Consider the following 20,760-nt stretch of genomic DNA (forward strand, 5'->3'; position numbering starts at 1 on the left):
TGCTTAAGGCCAAATTGAACAAGTCAGCAACGTTTGCCAAATACAAGCCTCTGCTATGTACACAAAAGATAAAATGCTTATTCGACGATGAACATTCCGATACATCAGAAGATATCTTTCGAACAATATACATTAGAGACATGCTGCGTGGAAAAGACAATAGCGATTTGTTAGTAGACTTGCAAGATGAATTGGCGCGAGGTAAAAAAATATGCGTTACCACATCGACGAAAAAGCAAGCCAAACTGTTGCATTCCGTGTTTACATCTTGTTCTTATGAAGTTATACTTTTAACAAAAGACAGTAGCGAGGAAGCAAAAGCGTAACTTTGCCAGCGAACCGGACAAATATCTAAAGGGTTGCCAATTGTTCATCTACACAACAGCATTCCAAGTTGGTATTGATGTGTCTGCAACTGTTCCCTACTTTGACATTCACTACATATTCATGGAATGCTCAACTAACGTTCCTTCGCCTGGTGCTTTCGTCCAAGCTTTGGGTAGAATACGAACGCTTAAAAGCAACACCTACAAAATAGTGGTAATGGATACTAGAAAACGAAATATACTCGAAACTCTAGACAGTAACTGTCTTGTTCCTTTGGATCGTAACCTTATCATCCCAGATTGCAATAACAGCATCAAGGAATTGTTGACCAATTTTCATTTCAAAGAACGAGCTATCGGAAAAAATCCGGTTTTGTATGTTGAAATGTTCATTCGTCTCCTTTCGTGTAAAGCTAAACCGTACGCTTTGATAAATGGCGAAATGTTTTCGGTAGACAATGTTGTCAACTTTTACAACTTTCAGTATTCATACAACGAATACAATGTATTTGTTGATACATTTATTATACAATACGAATGTGAAATTCAGCAAGAATTAGACAAGTACATAAACAATATATGGACACGTTTGGAAACAAGCTCTATTTATGTGTCAACGCTAGTCAACAACTTCGATGCCTTCATTCAACTACCAGATAACATGAGCCGAAGCGAGTGTTTGCTAAAGGTGTGTGAATTTACCTCTTTTTCTTTCGGATTTGTATACACATATATATTTGGTACAGACAACGAATTAAAAAAAAACTACTGCGAGCAAAATTTCAAAACATATTTGCCAAAGTGCACAGTACACGATCTATATAGGCTCAAATGTTTGTTTGGAACATTCGTAAAATGTTGCTTAACAAATTCGCCGTGTCGATGGAAACTGATAAAAGACAAATATCAGGTGCTCCTTCATACTTTCAAGAACGATATTGTGTTCTGTTATAGCAAATTTGTAAACGCGGTTGTAAGTCGGGCTGCATCTATTGACGATTTGTTTCGAAAGCTACTGTCCAAAACGCTTCGAGTGTTTGTATACAATGACTATGTTGACCTCACAGAGTTGAGATCGTATACAACGATCATAGATGTGAACAAATTGATAAGCTATAACACCACATAGTTAGTTGCTAGACTTTAAGCCAGCATAATATATCTGTAATCACATGTGCAATATACAATAAAATCAAGCAACCGAATAAACATTTCAGCGTTATTATTTCTGACGACATGATTTGCATTTGTGAGACGTTAACTGTTTTTTGTTGATATACATTTTTCCTTGTTACTGTTGAGATATACCTTTCTCATTTAGCCGGCGTTCAAATATGGTGCGATTGATATTGACAAATTTACTCTTATCGTGAGATTCAATAAAATGATAGCAATAGTTAGCACTGGACGAAGACTGATCTTTTCCATCACATACGTTAGATCTTCCAGTTTTCAGATATCCAGTGTTTTTCTCACAGCTTAAACATCTGTATGAATCGGGAAATCGTTCGTTACCCTGAAGAGTGACATGACTGTATAACTTAACTAACATGTCTTCCGTGGAGTGAAGAAAACTCATTTTGTTTTCATTTATGTGAAATTGTTTCCAATAATTGAACCATATGGAATCTAATACGTTAGATTTGATATTGAGCTGTTATCACGTTTTTTCCTTGGTTTTTTGGAGTTGAAATTTCTTTGCTATGAATACGTTTTTATCATTCCACTGAATTGATATCTGCCTGATATAACGTTGCATGGTATATTTTTTATATCAGTTCAACAGGAAGTTCTTATATCAGTCGATGATAGGAGGTGGGTCATATTACTCGGAATCAACTTTAAAGTAATCATTTTTAGTAAAATCGATTCAAATTCAACAAAACATGATACCAGGATGTACCTGTAATATATTTTAAACAAAAAAAATCAACACAAACAGCAAAAACTCATTTTTTTACAAATATTAAGCACACGTGCTAATGTCGTCATCATTAACACGTCAAACGACATAAGTCATATTCATTCCCGTTACAAATGCAGCTTTAATCGATTTTTTCATTATTTCTTTTAAATTGGGGACGTAGAGGTATGATAAACAGAAAAACAGGTTACTGTCTGATCTTTTTGTAATATACTTAGTATCAGACTCGGCACAAATCAGCAAGCCTCGTCGTTATATTATTCAAAGCCGTGCCTGATATATTACAAAAAGATCAGGCAGTAACCTGTTGTTCTCTATATCTTATTCAGAGCTTATGTGTAACCTCTTGTAGCTTAAATAATACTTATACAAGCAATATCATACGATACCATGATGACACATAGAAGATCCTAAATATGATACTTTTCCCGAGCTCTGGGAAATCGGGGGTAATTGCATGTTTGTAAAGCGTCGTCCTACATTAGCCTGTGCAGTGAGCTTTTCGCTTTTATGGAATTTTTCGTATTGTCGCACTGTTGTCATCGTATTATCGGATTGTCGCCATCGTACTATCGCACTTTCGCATTTTCGCCATCGTATTGTCACATTGTCGTCATCGTATTATCGAACTATCGCATTGTCGCCATCGTACTATCGCACTGTCGCCATCGTATTGTCGCACTGTCGTCATCGTATTATCGCATTGTCGCTGTCGTACTGTCGTCATCGTATTATCGCATTGTCGACATCGTACTATCGCACGGTCTCCATCGTATTGTCGCACTGTCGTCATCGTACTATCGCATTGTCGCCATCGTACTATCGCACTATCACATTGTCGCCCTCTGGATTTTAATGTGTAACCACGATGGCCCTAACGGTATTCCGTTTTTGTAAACATAGGTCATTACCGTGTGTGCATTTGTGTGAAGGAAGTCCATGAACCTTAACTCCGAGTATCTTTTGAGGTTTTCTATGAAGGGAGGGTAGAAGGGGAACAACTCGTGCCTGTCCTCAAATCCAGGCATGATCAACCGGATGTTGTGGACAGGGTTGTTTTCGTTGGTTCTCATGATCTTGATGGCAATTCCTCCATCGTTTTCGTGAAACTCGATGATCTTACGGCCTATAGTACGAAATAAATAGTTTAAAACATATATTTAATGTTGTTAAATCAAAAACAAAAATGGTTTGTTTTGTATAATATCTCTTACTAATTTACTAACCATACCATGAACATGTCTTAATTTTCACCACTGATTTAAGGATATTAATTCTTTCAAACTTGAAATGAATTACGCATATTAACGGCCTGTATAAACATATTATGCACACACCAAAAAATGCGTGAAACAAGATGCTGAACAAGTACAGCCCATTTACACTTTTGCTCCAAGCGCAAAAATGACTATACATTCGAGCCAGTGTCAACCCTTTACTGATACGCATTTTGAAACGCTTGTAAACCCTTAGAAAATCCATTAAAATTGAGGACTTTTCTTACTTGATTCAAATTTTAAAAGCTTCATTTTCAACCCCAAGATACTGATGAGCAGCAAACAGCATTAAACCTGGACAGCCGACGTGTTCCTCGCAGCCTGTTCTGGTCTTATTCTGGTTGCAAAAGTCATTTTCACTTTGCTTCTGAACGGACAAGGGTTAACGAGGGAATCTTACCTTTTCCATTGTAGTGCACTGTGTGTGATACCAGGGCAAATGTGATTTCGCCGTCGCCATCATACAGTAAGACGAAGTTACCCTGGGGACCATGTAAACCCGGTTCACCCCGAAGAACTAACTTCACGACTGACAGAGATTCTGCGGAAAATAGTTATAGAGACGCGCTCTCAGAAACGGAGTTATATGCACGTGCGTTAAGTGCCGTTTCAGATTAGCCTGTGCGGACTGCTCATGCTAATCTGGGACGGCCCTTTAAGCACATGCATTAAACCCTTTTTTCACATATTGAGGCTAAATAATTTAAGGTAAAGTTTGATAAGAAATGTCGCTTTTTTCTGTATCACTGAATCGTGTTGTTCGATGCCCGTACTTAATCCCACGGACGTTCTACCGTGTGTAACAAGTTGTTTTGATTAAAATAAAATATTTTTAAATCGAGGTCCAGACTTTTTTAACTTTGAACCTAAAAATGCACTTTCGAATTGCAGACTTAGTTAATCGCGAACAGTAGTGTTCTTACAGCTTATGATGTTAACTTTGATTTGCGCATTTTCTTAATATTTAGACCAAGTGTTCCTTCAACTTATGATGTAAACTTCAAGTTGCAGACTTAACTCTTATTAAACATTAGGGCTCCCCCTCCTTTCACGATCGAACGTTCGAGGCACCTACATTGTTCATAGTTAACATAAGTGTTCTTCCAACTTATGATTCAAACGTCGAAGTGCAGACGTAGTTAATATTTAACCCCAGGGCTCCACCTACTTTCAAGCCTCGCCGGGTATCCGTCAGACCTCCACGTGATCTTGTTCTGCTCTTGTGTGTCCCATCGGCCGTCTTGGTCTCGTTGAGTGATCCACTCTGACGAGAGCTTGGCCACGTCGACGAACTTCAGTTCCGGTGACCAGTATTCGAGGCCTTCTATGTTCATACCAACAGATATGTCGCGGTTCATCATGCTGAAAGAGGAGAAACATTCAAATGAGTCGTGTTCTGAGAAAACTGGGTATAATTCATGTGCGTAAAGTGTCGTCCCATATTAGCCTGTGCAATCCGCACAGGCCAATCAGGGACGACACTTTCCGCTTTTATGGTGTTTTTAGGCAAGGATTTTTGCTAAGAAGAGACTTCATTTAAACGAAAAATGTCATAAAAGCGAGGAGTGTCGTCCCTGATTAGCCTGTGCGGATTGCACGAGCTAATCTGGGACGATACTTTACGCACATGCATAAGGCGCAGTTTTCTCAGAACACGACACATTTTCACACATGCATTTAGCCCCGTGTCCAAGAGCGCGGATCCTATGTGCATGCATCAACGTAAGTGGAATCACAAGTAAGCGGTACAACATAAGTTTGTGAACATGTTTGTTACTAGTAAACTATGGTTACGTGTTTTTGTCCTACATGTTTGTTACAACTTAACTATAGTGACGTGTTTTTGTCCTACATGTTTGTTACTAGTTTACTATGGTTACGTGTTTTTGTCCTACATGTTTGTTACTAGTTTACTACGGTTACGTGTTTTTGTTCTACATGTTTGTTAGTGGTAAACATTTTTTACGTGTTTTGTCCTATATGTTTGTTACTAGTTAACAATTGTTACGTGTTTTTGTCCAGCCTGTCACATTGGTCGCCCGTGTACCCTTCCCAGCATTCACACTGTCCGTTCCAGCAGGTACCGTACCGACACGCTTGCTTACATGCGCATATACCGGGGCCCATGCACTGCACGCCTATCAAACATATGAGACACGCTCTGGGAAAAAGGGGTTTAATGCATGTGTGTAAAGTGTCGTCCCAGATCAGACGGTGTAGTACGTACAGGCTAATCGTGAACGACACTTTGCGCCTAAATGCGTGAAGAACATTTTCTTTAAACGAAAAATACAATAACAGCGGAAAGTGTCGTCCAAGATTAGTCTGTGCAGACTGCACATGCTAATCTGTGATGTCACTGTACGCACATGAACTAACACCCATTTTTTTAGAGCGCCTCCCATATAGTGTAGATCGTGTTTTTCTTTCCTTACATTAAATAAAAGGCGATATTTTATAGGTGAAAACGAGTTTACGTTGTAAATATGCCACATAAACAAAGTGAAATAAAGGACATCAATGATATGGTATAGTGTTCTGTACAACGGAACCGACAATCTTTGTTGATTTGATGAACACGGTATTATATCGAAAATGACTTATTACACAAATTATACGTATTTTAAAAGCATTCGGATTTAAAGACATTTAATAAAATCTGTATTTTTCTCTTCTTTTTTTTCTTTTTTGTTTAATGAATGAAATCCTTTTTGTTTAATGAATGCAATCCTTTTTTATTAATGAATGCAATCCTTTTTGATTAATGAATGCAATCCTTTTTGATTAATGAATGCAATCCTTTTTGATTAATGAATGCAATCCTTTTTGATTAATGAATGCAATCTTTTTTGATTAATGAATGCAATCCTTTTTGATTAATGAATGCAATCCTTTTTGATTAATGAATGCAATCTTTTTTGATTAATGAATGCAATCCTTTTTTATTAATGAATGCAATCCTTTTTGATAAATGAATGCAGTTCTTTTTGATAAATGAATGCAATCCTTTTTGATTAATGAATGCAGTCCTTTTTAATTAATGAATGCAATCCTTTTTGATTAATGAATGCAGTCCTTTTTGATTAATGAATGCAATCCTTTTTGATTAATGAATGTAATCCTTTTTGATTAATGAATGCAATCCTTTTTGATTAATGAATGCAGTCCTTTTTGCTTTCAAACTGGAGCTTGTTCAAAGTTCCAGCTTAAAGGCATATTTTTAAGGTTCGAGGTATGACCGCAAGGTAATATACCAAGCACAATTTAAGGTTCAAGGTATGACCGCACACTTTAACCCATTTATGCCAAGTCGACTCTCCCATCCTTCTAAATTGTTTCAATTTATTTCACAAATTAGGGATGTGTTGTAAAAAAAATCTGTATTTAGATTATTTCTTACAGAAATTCATTTAAGCAAACAGCGCAGACCCTGATGAGACGCCGCATGATGCGGCGTCTCATCTGGGTCTACGTTGTTTGCCAAGGCCTTTTTTCTAGACGCTAGGCACAAATGGGTTAATATACAATGTAATTACCGGTAGGGCAGGTGCAGTCCCAAATGCACTTGTGTTGGGAGCTCGACCATTTCCAGCCATTGTCGCATTGGCATGTGTTATCTACAACAGAAAATGCGCATTTGAAACATGCGAACAAATATATGGACCGTGCTCTGTTAGAAGGGGGTTTAATGCATGTGCGGAAAGTGTCGTCCCAGATTAGCCTGTGCATTCCGCACTGGCTAATCAGTGACGACACTTTCCGCCTAAACTGTTTTTTTTGCCAAGAAGATACTTTCTTGAAACGAAAAATATCACAAAAGCGGAAAGTGTCGTCCCTGATTAGCCTGTGCCGACTGCACAGGCTAATGTGGGACGACACGTTACGCACATGCATTTAACCCCATTTTCACAGAGCACGGCCCATATATACGTATTATTATATGTTAATAAGTATAGTTTTAAGTTTTAGCACTAGGTATAGTAGGATATGCCAATAAGAATGTCGCACTAAAATAATGTTATGGTGCTCACTAACTTATTGAAAAGGGCATACGTTAATGTACTCACTTCAAGGCTGAAAATAACCCAGTTTAATTTTGCCGAGCACGTGCTCATGACGTCATATAATTATATGAGCCACGTTCTGGAAAAAAATTAACTTAATGCGTGTGCGTAAAGTGTCGTCCAAGATAAGCCTCTGCGAACAACTCCTCAGTCTACACAGTCTAATCCTGGACGGAACTTTCCGCTTTTACGGAATTATTTTTCGTTAAAAGGAAGTCTCATTTAAACGAAATTCCAGTCTAGGTGGAGAGTGTCGTCCCCTTTTAGCCTTTGCAAACTCCACGGGCTAATCTGGGATGATACGTTACGCATAAGCATAAAGTCCGGTGTTCTCAGAACAAGACCATTATATAATCAGAGTCCTTCTATTGGTCTTTGTAATTCTATGCAAATTAAATTCCTTTGATATTGTTTGTTCGAAGTTGTGTGAAAGCACAGCGTACATTGGTTACACACAGTGTCTTGAATAGTCTGTGTTAGTTATTGCATAAAATAGCAATACGTAAATCTTAAGTATCGTGTACCTTGGTTACAAACCCCGTGTCCTTGACAACCACAGCCCACGCTACAGTCGGCCCCTTTGAAGCCATGGTAGCATTCACATTGTCTAGACTGTGTTTGACATACGCCGTTCCAGTTGCAGTGAACGCAGTTTTCGTCCATAATAAACGCCTCGCAAAGGCTTAAAGTAACGAGAATGGGTTTGTATTTGTTGTAAAATTTAAACAGATATTTCCATTTTATTAGGCGTAGATATTTTAGTTGGACATTTCTTGAACTTTGCCGTTGTCCAATTTAACCCCCCCCCCCCAAAAAAAAAAAATATTTTTTTTTAAAAACACTCGCAAAAACAACAACAACATCAAACGCAAGTAACCCGAATACCAAAAATTTCGCGAAATATAATAATTATGTGCAATCTTCAAACTTTAAGTATCAATATGAAGGTATATATGTAAGCAATAAGAACTACCTCTTTGTCACTTCATTGTTATACTGGTTTCTACCATTTCATCGTTCTTTTTTTCTGCACAAAATGGCCGCCACCATGCCACTGAGTGTGTGCGTGATTCAGAGTTTGTCGCTAAGTTTTCACGTCTACATTATGTGCAGACCTCCATGCCACTGAATGCCGGTGTGTAATTTATATGTTAAATATTTTTAGTTTTAATGGTGTTTTTATGGTTCTTACCGTATATTTCCAACCATGTACGCTGATATATTGGAAAGTAGCTAGGCCATGGCAAAAATTGTCATCAAACATTGCCAATGTTATGCAGAACATTTATTTGAGCCGCGTTCTGAGAAAATTGGGATTAATGCATGTGAATAAAGTGTCTCCCCAGATTAGCTTGCGCAGTCCGCAAGAGCTAATCAGGGACGACACTTTCCGCTTAAACTTGATTTTCGGTAAGAACTGACTTCCTTTAAACTAAAAATATCATAAAAGCGAAAAGTGTCGTCCCAGATTAGCCTGTGTAGTCCGCTTTACGCACATGCCTTAAACCCAGTTTTCTCAGAACGCGACTCATTTATTTGCGATGTGTAATCGTTACAGCAAGAGAGCGGTCAGCCTGTCTGTAAAGCGTCATTTCAACGCATTCCCCTATATTGAGGCGAAACTAGAATGATCTTGCGACCAGATATATCTTACACGAAGTTATTCAGTGTATGCCATACACGTTATAATAATAATTATACACACATAGCAGGGTGATAATATGTTATTAATGGGTTTTAGATAAGAATAATGCCATTAGCTTGCCCAATATATTAAGGATAATCGCGACGATTCAGGTTCTTTAAATAATCAAATAGCTGCGTTCGGATGACATATACAGGTCTGTTCGAAGGTGTGTGAATATGCTCTGTGAAAAGGGGGTTTAATGCATGTGCGTAAAATTTCGTCCCAGATTAGCACGTGCAGTCCGCACAGGCTAATCAGGGACGACACTTTCCGCCTTAAGTGGATTTTCGTCAAGAAGAGTCTACCTTAGAAAGGAATTAATATAATAACAAACAAGATGTGTTTGTGAAACAATGTGTCACCCCATATATTTGACCTTTGACCTTGAAGGATGACCTTGACCATAACCATTCACCACTTAAAATGTGCTGCTCCATGAGATACATATGCATGCCAAATATCAAGTTGTTATCTTCAATATTGCAAAAGTTATGGCCAATGTTAAAGTTTGACGCAAGCAAACCAACAAACAGACAGGGTTAAAACAATATGTCCCCAAGTATAGACTGGGGGACATAACATACAATAAAAGCAGAAAGGGCGGACTGCACAGGCTAATCTAGGATGATACTTCACGCACATGCATTAAACCCCCTTTTCCCAGAGCGCGTCTCATATGGATGATTCGTGTTTAGCCGGTGTTCCTATATGTTGTTTGTTTTCATTTTCACAGAGTTTTTCTGTGTTTTATCTTCAGATGAATTATCAAAACTATCTTATAATGAGAAATAAGTCACAGCAACTTTCGTAACCGCACGTTATTGGCGTGGGGGGTCATTGATCTCATTGATATAACTGATGAGCGGTCACCAACGCAAACCAACGTCAACGCCTTATATCTTGTTTTCTAATGCATTACACTTATATATGTCACACAAAGCATTTCGTTCATTAAAACATGAAATATTGAACAAAGCATCCTACTTCGAATGAATCATATACACATTACGTTATTTGTAATGATATTTACGTACTATTATACTGATATTATGTAATCACAAAAATACTTCATCAAAGGAAATAAGTTTTGAATCCTATAAGTGATGCCCTCGTTGAATACCTTAGGGGTATTTCTCGACGTTTTTACAAGACATTCTTAATTTCCTTAACTTAAACAAAAACAAAACAAATAACTACCTTAGCGATGTAAATGCTATTATTAGCAGCATTTTCCCGTGAACATATGAACGTATCCTTGATTCTGTGTGTACAGCGATGTCACAGACTATATATACACCTAAAAATGTACGTAATGCCATCACGTTATCAATTGTACTAGTCACCCATAGACTATCGCACCAGTTGGTGTTTTCCTTGAAGTCACTGTCCTGTTTTTCAAATAGTACGAGAACTTAGCAGATATAAAGGTCATATAAGGTAGACACTTTTTACGACATTAAAGGGGCCGTCGAACAGATTTTGGCATGTATTGAAGCTTGTCATTAAATGCTTTAAATGCTTTATATTGATAAATTTAAACATTTGAACTATAAATCTCAAGTAAAAAAACAAGAACAAATAAAAAAAAGGAAAAAAAGTTACCCTCAACAGAGCTCGAACCACTGACCCCTGGATTCCTGGAGTCATGGAGTACAAAGCCTCCCGCCCAGACCACTCGACCATCCACGCTCATATTCAGAGCAGATGTATTGTTTAGCTATAGAAGCAATCCTCGTAGTTTCCCAAAATATCGAATCACGTCGATACGACGCTTTATCTGTTGGACGGCCCCTTCAACAGTTTTAAAGAAACTACCCTTCTCCATATTGCTCCGACACTTTATTTTAGATTAGTTGTTTGTAACCTGTTTACATCTGAACAATCACACGTATTCAGTTTCATCTTGATAATACAATAATACAACTTTGTCATGTATAGGAAATTGTTTTGTTTTAACTAATTAAATATATTAACTCTACTTAACGCTCACCACAATAAGTCTACTTAACACTCACCACAAGCAAGATCCATGTCAGCCTTTCGCGTTACTGCATTTTTCATGATTTCTCTAACGCGAAATTAAGCGAAATTTACCTGTCGACATCCAAATTTTACAACTGATGAGCCACATATGTAAGTGTCTACCATTAGGGTCTCATTGGCCACCGCGCAGTGGCCTATTCCCCTAACTAATATCTTTGGCGAGTATCCGGGAAGCCTGGATAAATTTGACCTTCATTGGCTCAAAATTAATATCAACCCTGCAATATCACATGGGCAGGTCAGACCATGCATGTAGTCTTGTAGACGCAGCATGACCTGTAAATAAACTCTGAAAGACACCAGCCAAGTAACGTCGTTGCAAGGTTATATACGATCACCGAAACAAAATTCTTCTTAGAGCCTGTTCTAATAACAGCCTAATAGGTAGATTATACAATGTATAGCAACAAGGTAGTACAGAACCATCCTCCGTGTACACTTATTTAAGATTAGCACAGCCGAGCTTCTTTTTTGAGACACTGCCAAACCACCAAGTTGAAATACTACTCAAACGTCGGGATGTTAGACTACAGCTTAACGAACGAGTTGAACCAAAGCTCAACTATCAAGTTGGACACAGACTAACGGTTGTGTTGGACCATTGACCAACTGAATAGCACTACCACTGTGCACGCATCGGTCTTTACTGGTGTTCAGCTATACAGTTGCATGCAGTCTCAGCTAGAACAAACGCTCGGACGTTACACAGGCTTTGGTTAGTATACAATCATATGTAACTTTCCCTAGCTTAATATAACTAATTACCCGTATACATTCGCGTACTTCTGAATGATATTTAATATAAATCTTTATTTCAAATGAGTAATAATTTTTCTATTTAGCTACAACCATTTTTATAGAAAATTAATACTTAAATTCACAATTCTGTCCCTGATCATTTTGAACGTTCTCATTCCGAATGTTTTCAATTTCCAAATTTGGTTCCTTAACAACCGGCATGAACTTGCATGCTCTATCATTCAGGTCAATTTTTATATCCAGTTGAAAGGTCACCCAAGTTCGAGGTTAACCATTTACCACTAACAAACGCTTTTCGGCGCGAGTGTAGTCCTTGAGAAAATCAAATTAAATTACAGGCCTTTCTTACTTAATTAAACTTTCAAAGGCTCCATAGTTGTTTGAAGGCATCATTGAAAATAAGATTGCCATTGTTAAATTCTTTGCATGACTTTTTATCAATGTGTTTTCTTGATGAGTTACCTTCAGAAAATAAAGAAATTATTATTATTATTATTATATTTCCAACTTTAAATACTGATGGGTACCAAACAGCATAAGGCCTGAGAATACTGCGAGTTACTCGCAGGCTGTTATGTATGGAAGGGAAAGACCGCCAATATTATTCATCACCAGAAATGTTGCAAGCGTTGAATATTCAGCTCATTTGTTTAACAGAGAAGTTTTAAAATGCAACAATTTAATATCTGTTTTATACCCTGTTTCCAATGTAATACAACCATAACATATTTTTTATATTACACATGTGTAATACAACATTTTTAAGCGTTTTCATTGGCTTTGTTTTCGTTTATTGACCAATCGCATTTTGCTATTTTGCTTTGTAAAAGCCGAGGCATTCCAAATGACAACAGGAAATGTAAACAATATTCGAGATTTATCATTATGTTTGCGTAAATATTTATTTAATTTGCTCATTTAAAAGAATGTGATAAAAAAGATCTGACACTCGTTGTCATATCATACCATATTTGATTAAACTCGTCCAGGAAATTCGTTAGTAAGCTCGCCAAAAGCTCGCTTACTAACAAAATTCCTGAACTCGTTTAATAAAATATGGTATAATATGACAACTCGTGCCAGATCCTATATGTATGTTCCGATTCTACCAAATGTAAAAATGTTTTAAAACAAACATGTAACTTCTTAAACTACAGATCTGAAAATGAAGATAATACATATATAAAGTCTACATCTTCGTATACCTTATATTGTAGTCATAATAATAAATAAAGTATAATAGATCCATCTGAATGTAAGTTGATGACAAACTACATTAGCATTTTGAATATTTTAGTTTACTAGTTGTACGATCGGTTTTAGTAATCTGCTACAAGTCAGCATCTAACAAGTGAACACTATACAATTGTACAGAATACAAGTTGACGAATCACGATTCAACATTTTACAACGCATTTTCAAGTCAACCGTTGTTAGGGTACAAATTGTCATTAGTAGTAGCCACAGGTGTTGGGCGCGTGGCAAAGTCACTTAAACACTTTCAATGTGTCATAAAACAACATTTTTCATCATTTTGACAAACACAATTCTGATATGATATAGATATACAAGGTAGGTATCTCTTGACACAGAAAAATCACCTACATCAACATTTTAAGCCATTAAGTGCCCAAATGGCGTCGATTTTCGTAAACTATGTACCATTTTGTTGGGAAAGGTTGCCTCGTGACGAAAAATGACCACGAACGGCTACTTGCCAACATAAACTACAAGAAAACACTTCTCGAACTCGTAGAAATTCTAGGTCGGCTCTCGTCTGGCCGAACGTTAAGTGCCGATTTTTACAAGAGTAAAACTATCGAAATATCCCCGCTACCGCACATAATCCACATTAGTATAATAAACAAATACGAGTTTATCAACTTACAACACAGATTTGTCGTTTTGTTTGCGTTATAACGTCGAAATTATTGTAAATCGGGTTTTGTTTATCGGCAATTTCAGGTCCAGCCCCATGTCGATCAGACGCTCAAGGTAAATACGGTTCTCGGTTTCAGGTATTCGGTAACTCTGAGGCGCGGAACCAATAGTTGGATAAATAGCGTAAGGTGGAGGACGGATCATCGTACACGATTGAAATAAACATTCAAACATAACGATTATATTAGTGTTTGGTGTGGACAAAAAGACAAATCTGTCATCAAGAGGGCTTGGTAAAGGCCATGGTTTCAACAAGACCAAGGGTGGCTCTCGCCAAGCTTACTGGAACAATTAGAACACCCTCAATATGCGCAGAAAGCGTTAAAATGTTTATAAAATTTTATTTTATTTTATTTTAATATATATTAATTCAGGAAAAAATGTTTAGTCAAAATGATGAAAAATGTTTTTTTATGACATATTGATAGTGTTAAAATGACTTGACCACGCGCCCAACACCTGTGCACCAGAATAATCATTGTTTACATTTAATACTACTACTACTACTACTTACTTACAACTGTTCATGTTTGTTTTTTTGACGGTTATAATGTAGCTATTTTAAACATTATTATTTATGTAATGTCACGTTATTCGTAAACATCGTCTTAAATTACCATACCAGTGATACATTTCGGCCCATTAAATATGTAAAACAGATTATTCAGGAATGTAACTATGAGATATGTTTAAGCCGAAAATCTTAATCACATGTTCTTGCATTTGTTTAAATTTGCCATTTGATACCTTTAATTAATAATCTAAAGCATTAGAAACAAAAGATAGCAATTATAATTGGGCCGTGCTCTGTGAAAAAGGGGGTTTAATGCATGTGCGTTAAGTGTCACACAGGCTAATCAGGGACAACACTTTCCGCCCACACAAGATTTGTGCTGATAAGAGACTTATTGTAAACGGAAAATACCATAAAAGCGGAAAGTGTCGTCCTTGATTAGCCTGTGCGGACGGCACCGGCTAATCTGGGACGACACTTTACGCACATGCATTAAACCCCCTTTACACAGAACACTGCCCAATTACTGTGACAAGTATTAAAATGGAGATGCGTAGAGTTGCACAAGTACACAAGTGAACACATCCTAACCCCCCGCTGGTTCAGATGGTTGAAATTATTTAAATTACATCGACTACCACTCGCGATTACTCATAAATGATATTTTTTTATGTCCGCTATGTTATTTTGCTCACGTTTGTTTTACTGTTCTGTATTTTTTTGAAATTTGTTACAAACCGTGTCAATTGCTTTAAGGATGCGAAACGTATTTAAATTAGTTGAAGAGAAGAAAATACACTCAGTGCTCTACAGTTTATGTCACCAATGATCACATTTTTATGAAATAATGATCGAATAAAAGAGCTTACGAATAACAACTTACCATTTGTTTTTTAATCACTCTTAGTGTATACAATTATTACACCTTTGTATTTTTTTCAATATTCGTTATATATGAAGGTATATTCATTAATTTGTTATTAAAAGGTACGCGAATTAATTGTTTCAACTGTAATTGTGTGAATACATTTTTAATGTTTATGATTGATTTTCTCGTTTTCGTAATAAATTTATTTGGAGATATGTGCGCTCCTTTAACTTACGCAACGAGCTTAAAAAGAGATTGTTATGGTAACAGTTTTAAGTGCAACACTGTTCCCATCCCTTTTCTGATGTGAAATGCGATAACCGACTCCGCATGAATAAACATTAATAGAATATTACTAAATAAGAATGCGTTGTTAATGTACACAGTTCATATTGTCGCAATATTAGGATTATTATGCTTAAAGTTATTTTTTTCGTTTAACTAGTAATCATGTTCATCTTTGCCTCCGGCCGTAAATATCTCAACACTGTTCATACCAAATAAGGCTTGCGAATTTGAACTAAAGAAAACCCACTTAAATCATGGCGCAAAAAGGTTCAAATATGTGTCAATAATATGCATTGTATTATTTTACAATTAAATAAATGTAATTATTTCATAAATATTTATTGAATAAAGCTGTTAACAATATAAACACCGAAAAGTTTATTTCGGGTCTATATTTGTTTCTGAAGAAAATGTTGAGCGGTTCATTTGTTTCCCTAAAAATTAAATGTTGTAAATGAAAGTTTATGAAAAAGAAAAAGAATATCACAGGACCAATTTATGTTTGATGTGTAGCCCTTTTTTTTATATTTCACTACATCGACAAACATTACAATACAGTTTATATAAAATAAGTAAAAAAGGCACAAACAATAAACGTTTACCCTTGTGTTTTCAATCACTAATTCGACTTTTTTTCATTTTACAATATCTGCTTTTTCATTAAATACACTTAATGATTTGATTATTAAGGACTGCGGATTTTTTTATTTCAATGAGTCTATCCATACATTGTTTTTTTTTCATTTGAGTTATTTCTGCAAATACCTTGGCAATCAAGTTGTCAGGTTGGCAAAGCACAATGTAAAATATTGTGATTTTTTTATGAGATGCATAAATACACAAAATCAATTATATAAATGATACATGTCAGTGTCTGTTTCGAAGTTTATGAGGTATTTCCGCGCATGAGATTGCATTATGTGAGGACCCGGGGTGTATACAATCACACTCACCTAACTAACTTATTAGTCTCACGAAAGTTGGGACGAGTCATTTGTTAAGTTGATTAATCAAGCAACACCTCTTAAAATCACCCTAAGTCTTGTTCTGTGAAAGCTGGTCATAATGCATGTGAGTAAAGTGTCATCCCAGATTAGCATGTGCAGTCCGCACAGGCTAATCAGGGCCGACACTTTCCGCTTTAACTTGATTTTCGGTAAGGAGGGACTTCTTTGAAACTAAAAATACAATTAAAGCGGAAAGTGTCGTCCCTGATAAGCCTGTGCGGAATGCACAGGCTAATCTGGGACGACACTTTACGCACATGAATTAAGCCCAGTTTTCTCAGAACAACACACCCCATAAAATACGGCCGGCGATTTTAAAATAAGAAAACAGGATCAACATGCAAAGTGTCGCGGTGCAGACTCATACACAATATTAGTACGGCATGCGCGGTGCAGACTCATACACAATATTAGTACGGCATGCGCGGTGCAGACTCATACACAATATTAGTACGGCATGCGCGGTGCAGACTCATACACAATATTAGTACGGCATGCGCGGTGCAGACTCATACACAATATTAGTACGGCATGCGCGGTGCAGACTCATACACAATATTAGTACGGCATGCGCGGTGCAGACTCATACACAATATTAGTACGGCATGCGCGGTGCAGACTCATACACAATATTAGTACGGCAAGTATAAATACAGCCATTAGCTTAAAAATACAAATAAACAAAAGTATTTTTAGAAAAGGAAATATTGTTCTTATCCTATATTTTTGTTAAATAAACACCTATAAACATTACATTATTAAAACTTGGGTCACCGCCTTTGAACGGTCAATACAAAACATTGGGGTTAACGGGGGGCAACGCCTTTGAACGGTCAATGCAAAACATTGGGGTTACGGGGTACGCCGCCTTTGAACGGTCAATTAAAAAAATGGGGGGTAACGGGGGTCACCGCCTTCGAACGGCCAATTCAAAACATTTGGGGTTTAAACCAGGTTCAGGGCTGGCCGAACCACACACTTACGAGTGTAATCAAACGTACCTATACAAACAAAAAATGAAATAATTAATACCAAAACCTGAATCGAATATTACATATTTAAGTGTCCTAGTTAAACGATTACATGATATTTTTATATAAAATATTAGCAAAAAATAAAACCAACATAAAACTCGCTTCAGTACTTTCATTGACTGACTAATGCACACCGTACACATTATCAAATATGGTTAAGCCCATTTGAATACTGACACATGTTTGAGTTATATAAATATAATCGAATTGGTATTTGTATTTAGTTTAAAGCAATTTATTTAACAGCGGAGATCGAATAGGTGACCTTCCCGGTCGCCAGGTGGACACCATATCCAATGCGCATCGTCCTACTGAGGTTGTGGTTGGGACATGTTTTAAAACAAAGAGAGACAACGGAGTCATTATGCGTGATCATGTGCTCATATACAAATATGTTTTTACATTGCATACGCACGACACACGATTTGTATCAGTGTGGCAAAACCTATTAAAAATATGCACGAGTTGTTCACTCATCGAACATGACAGGCTACTCCGCAATTAGTGTATTTGAGCCTCGCTCTGTGAAAAGGGGGTTTAAACATGTTCATAAAGTGTCATCTCATGTTTGCCTATGCAGTCCGCGCAGGCTAATCAGGGACAAGACTTTCCGCCTGTATGATATTTGTCTTTTAAAGAAAATATCACCTTAGCAAAAATCCAGTTTAGGCAGAAATTTTCGGACCTGATTAGCCTGTGCGGACTGCACAGACTAATCAGGTACGGCACTTTCCGCACATGCATTAAACCCCCTTTTCACAAAGCGAGGCTCATATATAAATGTTAGTTTACCTAGAAAAGTATGGGACCGGAATGTCTGTCACATATTTGAAACAATATTTCCCCAAAAACTTTTGAGCCAAAATATTAATGCTAGTCCATATGGCTGCTTGTATATAATTTTAAAACGAACATGAACAGTAAAACATCAATGCAGATAAGTTGTTTATCAAGGCAATGAAATCATCTCGCTCATAATTCACATGCCTCCAGCTTGTTGTCTTAAATGGGGAACTTTTCTAGCTGTAGCATAATAATATAGCGACTGTCGACATTGAGATGCAATTAGTTACCTTCATATACCTAGATGTTGTGCATATCTACCAGCATGCACAGATTTTCTGTACTTTTTCGTTATACATATTTTATTATTATATGTATTGACCGTTCATGTGTTTTACGTGCACTTTTGTAAAATCAAACGTCTCGCATTACGTCGGTTGAAATAAACCCCAATTCCAGTTTACTGCTTTGAGAAGCACGTAGAAAATGATGTCAGGTTACAAAATGTGATGAAAAGAAGTTGTTGAGCATCAAAATATGCAGCAAGCTGTAACAAAAAAGGACGTGGCAATATTTGCCTCAAAGGGACCTTCTCACATATTTGTGCATGCATTTAAGTTTGTCATTAAAGACTTTATATTGATAAATGTAAATATTGGAACTAAATAACTCCAGTAGAAAATAAGAATAACATTAAAGAAATAAAACAAAAGTTATCTTCAACTGGACTCAAACCATTGGCCCTAGGAGTAAAAGTCTTACACTAGAACCAATCGGCCATCCGTGCTCATGCAGTAAACACTCGGCCATCCGTGCTCATGCAGTGAATAGAGTATTTTTTACTTTATATCAGCAATCCTCATAATGTAACAAAATATAACGATAACAACATTACTCAATCGTAACGCGTTTGTTACGCATTGTAATTGTCAGGTATTTAAATCGTAAAAGGTGTATATAATGGATATTTATTAGCACGGTAAATGTTCAGTATAACTGTCACCTCGCAAATATAATAACTACAACGAAAATGTGCGACTCTGAAACATTTTTTCCAATTTTGTAAATTTACCAACACGTGGAAAGGTCCATTTAAATGGTATAATTTGAACATCCAAGTATTTAATCTTAGGCTTTATGGTTTAAAAAGAATATAGCTTAAGTCATTTCACTTCGTATGTGTAAACGATTTGACCCCCTGGGAGCGGTTCGTTTGATATAATAGTCATAATTTACATGAAACGTATTAAGTACCACAATACTACGTTTCACACCAAATAAAAGATACCCCAAATCGTTTCAGAGATGTAAGTATTTTGCAAATGAAGACCTTATTTATAATTCTATGTTACAGAAATTTCAAGTTGAAATAGGGCTCATCTTTTAACATTGTTAAACCAATGGTAATCACACATGCAAAACTTCATATCGTCAGGTACGATTCAAATTTTCCTATACAGACGGACGGACAGACAGACGGACAAGCAGATGCCCATGGTGCTACCAGTTTACTCACTCTATTTCGTATCACGAGGAATGTAAATAAAACAACAAAATGAATCAATATCGATATCCTCTTTAAATGCACGTGCATCTTAATGTTTAAATGATTATGATTTTAATTTATGAAGATCATCAATTGTTTTTATTGCTGTTGTTTTTAGAGGTATCGGTTCACGTTTCAGCAAAAGAGATGAAACATTCAACCTTTCTAATTCATTTACATGTATAATCGAATCCCATCAACATATTTAATCTACCATCCCGATTGGGCCAATATACAAAATGTTTTTAAAGCCACATAAATACTCTAAATCAACGATTAATTCGTAAAATATTTCGTTAAATAAAATTAAACCATACAAACCAGTGTTCATTATAGCAATAAACAAAATTTCAACACGAGATGTGGTCTGTTAACATAGATTTATGTTTAAAATTCCATTATATTTTATGACGAACATAACTTATTTATCATGAAACCAGTTATAATAACAAAAGCACCGCATAACGGGCTCGGCTGCGAAAGCTTGTTAGAATAAATTTTTTTAGAGGTCACAGTGACCTTGACCTTTGACTTAGTGAGTCAAAATGGGTGTGGCTTGTAGAACTCATCAAGGTGCATCTACATATGAAGTTTTAAAGTTGTAGATGGAAGCACTTTGATTTTAGAGGCAATGTTAAGGTTTTTGTTAAAGTTTTATGTTAGCGGTCACAGTGACCTTGACCTTTGTTCTAGTGACCC

General features: G+C 36.5%; 2 protein-coding genes across 5 annotated transcripts in view; one reads left to right on the top strand and one right to left on the bottom strand.

The window, feature by feature from the left end:
- The window catches only part of LOC127859043 (failed axon connections homolog), a 262,441-nt gene that overhangs the window by 41,396 nt on the left and 200,285 nt on the right, over positions 1-20,760 (top strand). The gene's annotated exons all lie outside the window — the stretch shown is intronic.
- Positions 3,821-10,608, bottom strand: LOC127859040 (tenascin-like). The gene is made up of 6 exons (XM_052396432.1): positions 10,476-10,608; positions 8,116-8,273; positions 7,064-7,144; positions 5,536-5,665; positions 4,696-4,889; positions 3,821-4,068 (listed from the first exon to the last, which is right to left on the bottom strand). The coding sequence occupies exons 1-6, from the start codon at positions 10,595-10,597 to the stop codon at positions 3,884-3,886; spliced, it is 870 nt and encodes a 289-aa protein (XP_052252392.1). The 5' UTR covers positions 10,598-10,608; the 3' UTR covers positions 3,821-3,883.

The sequence above is a fragment of the Dreissena polymorpha genome, chromosome 14, assembly GCF_020536995.1.
Source record: "Dreissena polymorpha isolate Duluth1 chromosome 14, UMN_Dpol_1.0, whole genome shotgun sequence".
In the NCBI taxonomy this organism is placed as follows: Eukaryota; Metazoa; Mollusca; class Bivalvia; order Myida; family Dreissenidae; genus Dreissena; species Dreissena polymorpha.